We start from the raw sequence: 12,822 nt of genomic DNA, 5'->3' as shown, positions 1-12,822 counted from the left end.
CAAATAATGTGAACTAGGCCCTTAGGAACACATTCCTTATATGTTTACTGTACCCTGTTCCTGTCTGGCTACATATTACTTTGTAAAGTGTTTTTGTCTTCTTTACCTACTGAGGGCAGATGCATCTCTTGTACAGCTTTGTATTCAGAATATTTAGCACAGTGCATAGAATAGCACCTCAGTGGCTAGTAACTGGCAAAGAACAGTCAGATGAATGTTTCAGAAATGAAAACATAAATGAATTATTGGAAAATATTGAAAAAGAGAATATTTGGTATGAAAAGGGCAAACTTTATTTTTATGTATTTGAAAGATGTATGTGATGGAGTATTTGTGTTGATGTAGATAGCCATGTGAGCAGAGTAATACCAATGAGCATCTTGCCAAAGGGTGTGGATTAATGAATCCTGGGAAACTAATGAGTTCCCAGTTTCTAGCATTATTGGAGCATAATATGAATAGACACTTGTAAATTTTATATTTATGGGTAGGCTGACAATGATAATGAATCTATTTTCAAAAGCATACACAATTTTAAAATGAAGCTCATTGGTCTTAATGCAGTATTCATTTTGGTCATAGATTTGCTGAAATTAGAACTAGATTTTTCTGGTTTTAGAATTTACAAAGCAAAATTATTCTTATAAACAATCAAATAATTCAATGTATGCAAAGGACAAGTGCCTACTCTGCTCTCTCTCTCAAGTTTCATGCCTTTGTGAGAAGTGACACTATAAACTTGGTTGTATATTCAATGGACCTTTTAAAAAATGTATTTGAAACAAGTGTACATGTATATTAGTATTTATAGTCATATTAAAATTTTTTTCTTATTAAGTTGAAAACTTTCACCTTTTCATGGTCCTCCTCTTAAAATTGAGATGTAGGACTGGTGATGTAGCTCAGTGATATTGCACTTGCCTAGCATGCATGAGGTCCTGGGTTTGATCACCAGCACCACAAAAGAAAAAAAAAAGTAGTGATTAAGTTATAATCAAACTATTACTACTTTTTCTTTCCTGGATTTATTAGTCTTATTACTCCTACATGTAACTTCAGATCTTTTGCTATCTTCCCCTCTCCTACTAGACAGCTCTTCTCACAATTAGGGTTATAAATATCACTTGGTTTTGTAGCAGAAGGAGTTTGCATTTCTCCTTGTGCCTATGTAATGGTTGCTAAAGGAAGAATCAGGAACTATCATGATGCCATTTAAAATTGGAATTCTGAGACTCTTTAATGTTTTATCAACAGAATGATATGACAACTGTACACCTAAAATGGGGAGATATACTTATGCCATTGCTTAAAAAATACAAATTAAACATCACGTGGGGTGATCAAGATCTACTGAATATTATGTTTTTTCATAATCCAGGTAATCATTTAAATTTCCTTTGTTCTTTGCATTTGTAAAAAAAAATCACAGAATATTGATATTGACTTATTATTGGTTGTTACTTATATTTGAGACACAGTAAAACTTTTCTTGAATATGATTTAGTTGGAGAGATTTAAATGCCACCTGTATTTTATACTATTTTAAGTCTTATTTTGTAAGAGTTATATTTTTAAACTAAATGTTTTGCAAAATGTTGATTCTGTAGAATTAGTATTTGTTTCATTTTTGTTTGTTTGTTTTAAATATTAGAAAGCCTTTTTGTTTTTCCGTGTCAATGGAATTATCGACCAGATCATTGTATATATGGAAGCAATTGCCAAGAAGCAGAAGATGAAGGAATCTTTATTCTTCACGGGAACAGAGGTGTTTACCACGATGATAAGCAGCCGGCATTTAGAGCTGTTTATGAAGCACTGAGAAATGTAAGTTTTTTTTTTTTTTCCCCATTTGGAAAAACATACAAACTTATTATGGAGAGTTGACAAAAAAAATGCAAAGAATTTTCATAAATCCCTTATTTAGGTTCATCAGTTATTAACATTTTTGCCTTATTTGCTTTGTCATTGTTTTTTTCCCCTATACATTGTGTTTTTCTGAACCATTTGCCTGTTAGCCTCTCACCCCTAAAATCCTGTGTGTTTTACTAAGAATAAGTTCTCTTATTAACCATAATACCAATATTAAACTCTGAAAATTTGATTCTGGTATTTCATGTGTTTCTATATATGTACTCTCTGTTGATCAAGGAACAGTTTTTCACTGTCCTTTAAGATCTTGTTTGTTTGTTTGTTTGTTTTTTGGAGAATAGCACCCTTTCGCTGCCACTACCATCACTCTCTTTTTAAATTAGAATTTTCTTTATTTTGCTTATCTGACGCTCCCTCTGATTAGGTTCAGGATGTGCACTCCTGAACAAAGTCACTTTTGTCTGCCCCTTGTTGATGTTGATCACTCCATCAAAATGTTTTTAATTTCTCCACAGTATAATAATTTTTCCTCTTGCAAGAAGTCTGTAGGGACAGTCTCAGAAATCATGCAGATGCTCTGCTTCTTATCACAACTTCCCCGCCCCTAGATTCCCTACTAGATTTAGCATTCATTGTTGGTTCTTGCTGAGATCAGTCTTTACTATGGCAATTGCATATTGATGATTGTCCAGTTCTAGTACTCTTTCCACATATCATCTGGGATTCTGCATTCTTCTGTAAGGAAGAACCTAGCCCTCCTTTTTTGCCCTATTATTCATTTATATGTAATTGGTATGAATCTTTGGTACTTATTCCCCTTCCCCCAGTGATTTATAATATTCTTCTCTTCTGTGTTGGTGCTGAAGCTGTTTCAGATTTTGTCCTGGAGAGTCATTTTTTGGCTACTTATTGTGCCATTTTGACATATCCCAATAGTTTTTTGAGTACCTCTTTATTTTCTGTCCCAACAAAATACTCTAGGTTTATCTAATACTTTCCTTGCCCTATCTCTGAAATTAGTCATCCAACAAAGGTGCTCTTGTGCCCTTTTGTGGCTCTGGATATTAGGCTTATTTATTGCTACAAAAATGTCTTTGCTTTGGAGCCCTTCAGTGACAACAGGAGATGTGAACTCAGACATGTAGTCAGATGTTCTCATTGATTCTCCACTTCTAGCCTGTTCCTTCAAGCTCTTTCTTGCTTTCTTCTACCCTATATTTTATCCCCTTTTAACTCTACCATTAGAATCCTGGCTTCCTTTTTTTAGTTGTAGATGGACACAATATCTTTATTTAGTTAATTAATTTATTTTTATGTGGTGCTGAGGATCGAACCCAGGGCCTCACACATGCTAGGCAAGTGCTGTACCGCTGAGCCACAAACCCAGCCCCTAGAATCCTTACTTCTAACATTAATACACTTCCTTATTTGCTTAACCCCATAATACACTTAAAGTGATTTCAGAAATGTTTCATTCTGCCATTACCTTCACTTCCCCACCCCGCAAAACCAACCTACTGAAGTGTTCTGGATTTGTTTCCAGCCCTTTTTCCTCCTCCCCTGCTCCTGAACAAGGGTAAACACTCAATACTGTGTTCAGAAGTTACCTGAAGTAGTTCTTTGTCCTTCACTTTCAATGTAATTATTTTATTTATTTGAAGGAAATTTGGGGTCCATTTTTTCTTTTCAGAAAGTTTTTAGTTTTAGCTTTTATTTTCTACTCTTGTTGATACAATATTTTTGGTATATGGAATATTAATACACTTCAAAAAGTGAAAGCCACGTAAGGGTTTACTCAGATGTAACACTTCTTTCCTTGTCCCTTACCCGCCAACCCTCTTCCCCCACAGTTTCCAGTGTCGTTTTCTGGTTTGTGTGCCTAGGTTTCTATTTGTAAGAAGGGAAGATGTGTGAATGCTTGTTTTATAATTTTATAATTTTGTTTTATAATTTCATAATTTTTCTTTTCTTACATAAAGGGTAGTATGTGTATTCATTTGTTTTTTGGGTTTTATTTTTCCCCTTACTTAAAATATTTTGGAAATATCTGTACCAATCTCTATGTTAGGACATTTGGTAGATGCTAGTGTTTTGGATTATAAATAATGTAGCAGTGTGCAGTAGCCTTGCTGTGTGTGTATGTGTATTTGGGAGGTGAATCTTCAAGGTAAATTCTTGGAGTGAGATTATTATAGTGAAGATATTGCCTGTTTCCCCTCTGTAAGGATTGTTGGCATTCCTGCCAACAGTTCATGAGGCAGCCTATTGCCCACATCCTTATTAATAGAATGTATTATCAAGATTTAAAAAATTTGTCAGTTCAGAAACTGAATCTTGGTGGAGTTTTAATTTGCATTGGTCTTATTACAAGTGAAGTTGAATATCTTTTTATATATTTAAGAACCACTTTAATATTTGGGGGAATGAATTTTCTTGTCTTTCATCTATTCTTCTATAGGTTTTTGAAAAATAATTTTATTAAAGTATGGAGTTCACTTATTTCACGTGTATAATTCAGTGATTTTTAGCATATGTACGGAATTATACAGCTATTTTCATAAGGGAGTTCTGATCCTCCCTTTAATTGTTAAAAGTTCTTTGTATATTGTGGGTGTTAGCCTTTATCTGTGATATATTACTGTGAATATTTTCTCCCAATTTGACTTTGCTGATGACATTTCATGCCCTTCAGAGTTTGTTTAAAAATTTTTATGTAATCAAGTTTATCAGTCTTTTCCTACCTACACTTGGGAGATAGAACCAGTTATAGGAGAATTTCCCATGCACTATTTCATTTATTACCTTTACTCTTTTGTTTTGGATGAGGAATGGATACCATTTGATCCTTTTCCAAATGGCTTCCTTGTTGTCTCAATACCATTTATTTAAAAAGTTTATTTATTATCAAAGCAAAGAGTTGAGATACTGACTTTATCAATATACTGCAATTCTCTTTGTGGTTTCTGTATTTTCTGTTTTGTTGCTTTGGTCTATCCATTTGTGTGTCATACTGTTTTAGTTATTATATGTTTTAAAATCTGGTAGGACTATCCTTTCTTCATAGCCTGTCCTTTTCAGTGTCTTCCTAGCCACTATATATTTATTTTCCCATAAGTATCAACTTGTTTCACTCGATAAGGAAGCTTGTGGATAATTTTATTGGGAATATATTAGCTTCATACATTAACTCGGGGAACATTGACATTTGTTGGTTGCTGTGTGTTGGATGTGGTTCATCCCTGTCAAAACTCTTATTGAAATGTAATTTTCAGTGTAATGGTATTGAGAGGAAGTAGTAGGGCCTTTGAAAGTAATGAAGTCATGAGCGCTTCACTCTCGTGAGGGATTAACAGTGCCTTTGTGTGTGAGATAGTTTTCTTTTGACGTACTGGGCATTGAACACAGATGTGCTCTATCACAGGGCTATATCCCCAGCCACTATTATTGTTATTATTATTGAGACATCTTACTAAATTGCCAAGGCTGGCATCAAACTTGCAATGCTCCTGTCTCAGACTCCTGTGTCTCTGGAATTACAGTTCTCACCTGGCTAAGATGAGGTTATTTTTTGAGAGGGCTGGTTGTTAGAAAGCAAGCCTGGCTCCCCTGACCTTCTGCATGTGCCTGTTTACTCTTCCACTTTCCTCCTTGAGACCCTCAATAGAAGTGTAGCAAATGTTTGCACCATTTTCTTGGATTTCCAGAATAGTGAGAGGAATAAACCTCTTTTCTTTATAAATTAGCCCAATCTCAAATATTTTATTATAGGAACAGAAAACAGACTGAGACGGTGTTGTTGAGACATCTTAACCAAGAACAGCAGGCTGTCTTTCCATTAATCTTTCAGGAATGTTTTGTAATTTTCATATTATACCTTTTAACATATTTTGTTTATTCTGAAGTATGTTCATACTTTGTTTATTTGTTTACTTTATCTTTTTTGTTGCTTTTGTAATAAGGTTTATTTTAAGCATGTGCTTTATAATGACTTGGGGGAAAAAAATTATAATGCCCTTCTTCTTCCCTTAACCCAGATATCTGTTCTTCTGTGTGTTTTTCTTGTTTTTATGGTCTCCTTTTGGGTAATTAAAGTGGATTGAGAAGGATATTATACAAGGTGTACTTTTAGATGAATACAAATATCTAGGTGAAATTAATTTTTTTTTTTTAAATTTGGTGGTGCCAGGGATTGAGTCCCTTGTATGTGCTAGGCAAGTGCTTTACCACTGAGCTACATCCCCAGATCCAGACAACACATTCTTAAATACAAATGGATCAAAGAAGGAATCACAGGGGAAATTAGAAAATACTTAAAATGAATGAAAATGAACCAGGTCTCTGTGAATATGCTAAAGACAAGGCGTGGGCAGATTCAGACAGCTTTGGATTTATGCTGCAACAAGGAGCTCTCCACGTCAGCTCATTCACCACTAGATAGGGAGTATGTGTGACCACTGAGCTCTCATGCAGGTGTACTGCCTGCTCTGCCAGACTGTACTTAGTCTTAGGTGTGAAGACAAAACATTAATAAATAATAGGAGTGCTGGTTTTGTTTAAGTGTCAGGGTTAGAAGAGATTATGACCCCTATTTACAAGGTTCTCATTTGCTTGTGACTGAAAACCTCTCGTCTCCTATAGCCTCACAGGTAGCAATAAGAATAAAAACACTAACTATGATCCATTGTAACAGAGACTGTACTAGAAAAAGAAAGCTTAGCAGTTTTGTCCTGAAGGGCCTGGGGAAGCCTCATTGAAGAGGAGTTATTTGAACTGGGTCCTGAGGAATGAGTATGAGTTTGCCAGGTGAGTGGGCCAGTCTGCACTGAGAACAAGCTTCAGAGGCTGTGGAAGGGTCCTGGGGAGGTCAGGATGGAGCTGTGCAGTTGGCCTGGTAGTGAAGGTAGTCAGTGGATAGGCAGCAAATGGACGAGGAGTGCTGTGCCATGTTGGCATGGTAGTCCACCACGACGGGGAATGGAATAGAGCTTTCTGCTGGAAACCAAACCTGGTGGTGGACAAGGTGCCAACAGCATTGAAGGCCACAATTTTCAGGTACTATTTGCTAAGTCTCTTGTCCCATAAACTTGACAGATGAAGTTGCTAAATAATCACTTATGATATGACTCTACTTGCTAAAGAATTATGAAGTGTAGTGTTGATTTTCACTTTAATTTAACAGGCCTTCTATACCTTCAGAAACTAATGTTGTATTTTAATAATGTTGTATGACAGATTGTCAGAAGATAATAAAAATGAATAAAAACATTAATAGGGGTTTGAGATTTTTGTACAGAATAGAAAAGAAATTCATTCCTGTAAAAGCACAATTCTTTTGTCTTGAGCATTTAAAAACTATTATTAGCAAGTTAAATCTCTTCGGTTTTGTTTGGGTGTTTTCCTTTGGTTTATAAATATTTATCCTTAAAAATATGAGTAATTGCTTTAAGTTGATTAATTACTTTTGATTTTTAAAAAATAGATTTTATTTTTTAAATGATTTCAAATAGTAAATGAATGATTTTTTTGCATTTGCTTTGGGTCTGTGTTAACTACAGTTTGTATTTATCCATTTTTCAACTTAATGAAGTTAATCAGTCTTTTATGGTGCTCTTATCTTCCCTTATCTATAATTCAGTAAGAAGTGTAATTTTTTAAAGAATTGCATACAGACAAGGGTATTTATGCAAGTTTCAGACAGAAGCTTAGTCAAAGCCATGGAATGCAGTGAATAGTATGAATTATAAAGGATATGAACCAGATTTAAAATGCAAATGCATAGCTATGTATGCCAGCAAATCAGTTTTTGTAGTCCATACATATTTGTTAAATATTAGTTTGTTGAGTGAATAAAAATTATTTAAAAATTACAAATTCAAAATGGGAACAAAACATTTTATGACTCTATGAGGTATTTTCTGCTTCATGTATTTCATTCAGAGTTATATTTCCTTGGTGTTTCTGTGTTAACTTTGATTTACTTTACACACCACTTATATTAGCATAATTATGTCTGAAAAGGAGTTTTGCACAGTACCTCCTTGTATAGGGTTGACACTCAAGGATTTTGGATTGAACTGCCAGTTTGCCATACTTTTCATGCATGTTTTATTCTGTGAAAATGCCTCATATTGCCTAATCATGATCATCATTGTCTCATGATTCATTTTCTGCTTTTCATCTATCTATCTATCTATATTCATGATCTTCTAGAAATTTGTGTACTTCTAGAAATTTGGGTACTATGCCAATGAAAGGAGGGAATGATTAACTGCATGGGGTGAGGCTTCCAGAGGAGCTGGCATTTGACCTGAGCCCAAGGATGATGAGTACTAGGTTCAGAAGTAGAGGGAAGGATGAGTCAGGCGTAGTTTGCAGTGTGGAAAGGGCCTGCCATCCAAGTAAGGCAAACACATGTGGCTTGGGACTGGGACACATAGGTGCAGCTCATGTGACTGACAGAATGCAGTGTCTTTAGGCTATATACAAGTTTGATAATTTATATCCTTCATTAAAGGTCAAATTGCTGTCTCACATGGTGGGCTGAAGGAGTTCTAATTTATGCAACTTTGTATTTTATTTCAGAAAATATTTATCAGAAATTTTTTTTTCCACTGGTGAGGGAATAAAAATATTTAACCAAACATTCAGATTTAAATCCCATGAAAACGACTTAACCAAATCTCAAGTACTGTGTAGGAATCAGCAGTCTTCCCCTAATTCTTAAATGTTTCATTTTACTGTTACAGAATAGTTTAAAAAAATCACAGTTTGGTTTTCCCATAATTATTTGCCTGTCACACAGTCATTTAGGTGTGTGTTTTGTACATGTTGGGATGTCAGTGGACAATGTTGCCTTCAACACCAGACACATTTAGGCATATCTATATATAGCACAGCACTTTTCTCAGTTTCCCATTGTTCATTGAGGTTCATCCTTTGACAGTAGTTTTGAAGACTTAAAGCACTGTTTTGTTGGCTTATTTGGAAAAGCATTGCTGTATTGTGGTTCAGTGCTTGGACCTTGGAGTTGGACTACTGGGGCAGAATCCTGGCTTCACCTCTTACTAGGATTATAACTAGGAAAATTCTCACTCCTTGCCTTGGTTGCTTTATTGTGAAATGGGTATATTGTTATCTATTTTATGAAGTTGTTATGAGGTTTATATTTATTAATACATATGAAACTTTTAGATTGATATCTGACATGTAGCAACCACTTTTTGTGCTGTTACTATTTTCATTACATTGTTCCTAGCTAAGCTTTTCCTCTTCCTTTTTTTTTTTTTTTTTGGTGTGTGTGTGTATGTTCAAAACAATTTTAGATATTTATCTTCAGTATATGGGATTAATTTTTAAAAATCAACCTAAAAGTGATGCTCTCATGCAGTTTATGTTCACAGTCTTGTTGCTCAAGTGGTGCTGAAGTGTAGGATTTCTTGGCATCTCTTCACTGCTGAATCCCGTGGCTTCCCACAGACTGACTCACTGTGCTTAGGTTGGGGCTTTCATTTCTTCTTCCTCCCTCAATGTACTAGTGAAACTCAGGTGTAATCTTAGGTCACGTGGATCTCTTAGATTTCAGGTTCTGAATTTACTTAGTGAGTTTGCATTTTTCACTGTCTTCAAATTTTAATGTAAACTCTTTTATTTTCAAGACCCATCCGTCTTTCTAATTGAAAATATGCCTAATAGGAAATACTGAGTTAAAAAATACACCTAATGAAAATCCTATGATTACAAATTATTTTCTCTTAACTACTACCATACTGTTCCCAAATATATTCATCAGGATGTTAATGTATTTAATTTTTTTTTGTAGTTGTAGGTGGACAGATGCCTTTATTTATTTTTATGTGGTGCTAAGGATCGAACCCAGTACCTCACACATGCTAGCCAAGTGCTTTGCCACTGAGCTACAACTTCAACCCTGTTTATAGATTTTTTTAATGATGTATTTATTGTTTACTTTTTGGACTTTTTTATGTGAGAGTATGAATCCCTATGAAAACTGCATAACATTTAGCAATTCTCAAATGTAATTATTGTGGGGATCTTTTGTGCAGATAGGGCTCTTTGGGAAATGCTAAACTATGTCATCATATTGCATTCCTCATTTTCATGCATCCCATCTTTCCTTTCTAATATAGCCTCAAGACTGTTACCAGAGAGATTTTTGGAAGGTGGAATGGGGTGGGATGCTGGGAGCCCAAAATTTTAACTTATTCTTCATTACATGAGTACACTGCTCATTTAACTTCTTCAGGAAAAAAATTACTCTGGAAATGAGCATTCCTTCCTAAATATTTCCCAAATCCTTTTAAAAAGGGATGCCTTTTTAAAGCGAGTCCAGCTTAAATAGTTTTTACCAGGTATCTTCAGAGCATTGCTCATCTTATATCAGTATCTCTGGGTCTTCTCTGCCTTTGGACATGTTCTTCCCTTGGCTTGGGATGCTGTTTCTGTTACCCTTCTCTGAAAAGCTTTTCCTCATTCCCCCAGGGGTTTGCCATCACTGTCTGACTTCTCTAGTAGTTCGGTATAATTCACTGGAAATATTTGTTGAACATATACTTTCTGTGAGATATTAAATGGAAGTTATTAATATTAAACTAATTGACGAAGTTGTTTGGAAAATAATTAAGTTTTTATATGTATCATTGCTTTTTTTCTTCTTTTTTTCCCCCTCTAGTGTTCTTTTGAAGATAACAACATTCGTTCCTTATTAAAACCTTTAGAACTGGAACTACAAAAGACAGTGCATACATACTGTGGAAAAATTTACAAAATATTCATCAAGCAACTAATGAAAAGCATACGAGATCGTTATGACAGACCACCAAAGGAAAGGTGATTCTTGGTGACTGCTAAGTTAAATGGATGCAAACAACAAAGTGGCAGAAGATAAGTGTGAAGGAATAGTCTTGAATGAAGTGTTTAGGAAGGAATTACTCATTTCCAGAGTAATGTTTTTCCTGAAGAAGTTAAATGAGCAGTGTACTCATGTAATGAAGAATAAGTTAAAATTTTGGGCTCCAATGATAGACTTTTTTGATCTCTGATGTTTCATAACATTACTTGCTGTCATTCCAGTGTTGGTGAAAATATTATAGTGTAGCCTGCACAGTTCTGCTGGCTCCTACTCTCAAGTGAGTAAGAATGGTAGGGGTGTATGGATGGAAAACGTACCTCATACACAGGGTGGACACTCAAGCTGTGAGTATAGCAATAATTTTATGTCAGCACTAACCTCACTTTAAACATGTGAGAAAAAAAATGTTTACAGGGACAGAAAAGGTTCTGTTTCTCAAGAAATGTGATGTAACCAATGTAACCATTGACAATCTATGTACCTTTATACATTTCATCTCCGATCTACAATATTTTTGTGACAATCGTGTTGAAAATTATTTTTAGACTATAACTAAGCTGCACGAAAAATTGAGCTGTATAAGAAAGAAGAAAAATAGTGAAAACTCTGAGGCATTATTCTGTGTGTGTGTGTGTGTGTGTGTGTGTGTGTGTGTGTGTGTGTGCATGTGTGTGTGGTGTGTGTGCGTGAAAGGGGGAAATAAAGTGTTTTTGTTTTGTATGTATTATTAAACTGTCTTGCCAAAACTGGGTTCTAAGGTATTTGGGGAAGTTTTTTGTTTTGTTTTGTTTTTTAAATCACTTTAAGTGAAAATTTTCAGCTTTACTGGGCATTCTGGAAGCAAAAAATATTATGCTGATAATAAAGTGATAACCTTAATAGTAATGCTAATCTGATGGTGGAAACTGCAATGGGCCAAAATATGTAAGCTATATACTTCCTGGATCAGTAAATTTAGTTACAATGGAGTAGAAAAAGTGGTTCATTTAAACTTCTTCTACCTCAAAATGGCTTTGCAAGGTATTTTTGAAAAGCAAATGTATAGAGCCTTACTTAAGTAAATTAGACAACTTGGTGGATGATTTGGATTAGAATAATGTTACATCTAACTACAGAAAAAATAATTTTTATTGGGTTAATCTTGCCTTTTTTAACATCACACACTTTTTTTTTATATATATATCAGGGATTGAACCCACAGGCACTTCACCATTGAGCTACAACCCCAGCCCTTTTTAGTTTATTTTGAGACAGCATCTTGCTGAATTGCTCAGGGGCTTGCTAAATTGCTGAGGCTGGCTTTGACTTTGTGATCCTCCTGCCTCAGCCTCCCAAGTTGCTTGGATTATAGGTTTGCACCATCACACCTGGCCAGGACAGTTAATTTTTCAAAGCAAGCCTTGAAGTTGAGAAAAATATTACTCTTGGTGTTCTTGACTGCTATGTAGTTAATTGTAGATTCTGAATGTTAGTACATACCATGCTTGGGCACATATCTCATTTTACCAAGCGCTATGTGCTATCTTCTTTTTCTCTCTTTATATTTTAATGCTTAAATAGAAGAAGGGAACTCATGAAGGAAAAATCATGCTGTTTGGCCTACACAGTGTCCTTTATGTAGATCAGGACTTTGTAGAAAGAAGTAGTCAGTACTTTGTTGTCTGCTATCTTTGTAGTTCAGTCAGATACAGATTGAGAGAGGAAGGTTTAAAAAGGCAGATTATTAATTGATTCTCACCCCCCCCCAAATAAATAAATAAATAAATAAAGAGAGCTGGATAAGCAGCCCAGTACTCCTAGAACAGATGGGTTGAGAGAGCAGGAGCCCACCTCCTTGGCAGAATGCCTTGGTGCAATACCTGAACTGTGTTGAAATTGAGCTCTCTGAGAAAATGAGAATCCTAAAACTGCAAATTTTGGCTGATGTATATAAGACCCTTTCTAAGTGTCTACAAATGAGACCATTGCTTAGCTATATAAGACTCTGTGGGCAGCTTGTTAAAACTAGATATCCTGAGCTTCACCCTTTAGAGACTGATATACTCTCTAGGATGATGTCTGTTAAAAAAAAAATATTATAGAAG

The 12,822-nt window shown here is 35.0% G+C and overlaps 1 protein-coding gene across 2 annotated transcripts in view; it reads left to right on the top strand.

The window, feature by feature from the left end:
• The window catches only part of GXYLT1 (glucoside xylosyltransferase 1), a 39,847-nt gene extending 27,378 nt beyond the window's left edge, over positions 1-12,469 (top strand). For both annotated transcript variants that reach the window (XM_081311256.1, XM_081311255.1), the window contains 3 exons: positions 1,255-1,378; positions 1,652-1,824; positions 10,559-12,469. In XM_081311256.1, the coding sequence (XP_081167382.1) occupies positions 1,255-1,378; positions 1,652-1,824; positions 10,559-10,720 (459 nt within the window). In that variant the 3' untranslated portion in view covers positions 10,721-12,469. The remainder of the gene's footprint in view (positions 1-1,254; positions 1,379-1,651; positions 1,825-10,558) is intronic.
• The last annotated feature ends 353 nt before the right edge of the window (positions 12,470-12,822 follow it).

This window comes from Spermophilus citellus (assembly GCF_964194105.1).
Source record: "Spermophilus citellus genome assembly, chromosome: 10".
In the NCBI taxonomy this organism is placed as follows: domain Eukaryota; kingdom Metazoa; phylum Chordata; class Mammalia; order Rodentia; family Sciuridae; genus Spermophilus; species Spermophilus citellus.
Note: the sequence above shows the minus strand (reverse complement) of the source record. Positions and strands in the feature narration are given on the sequence as shown.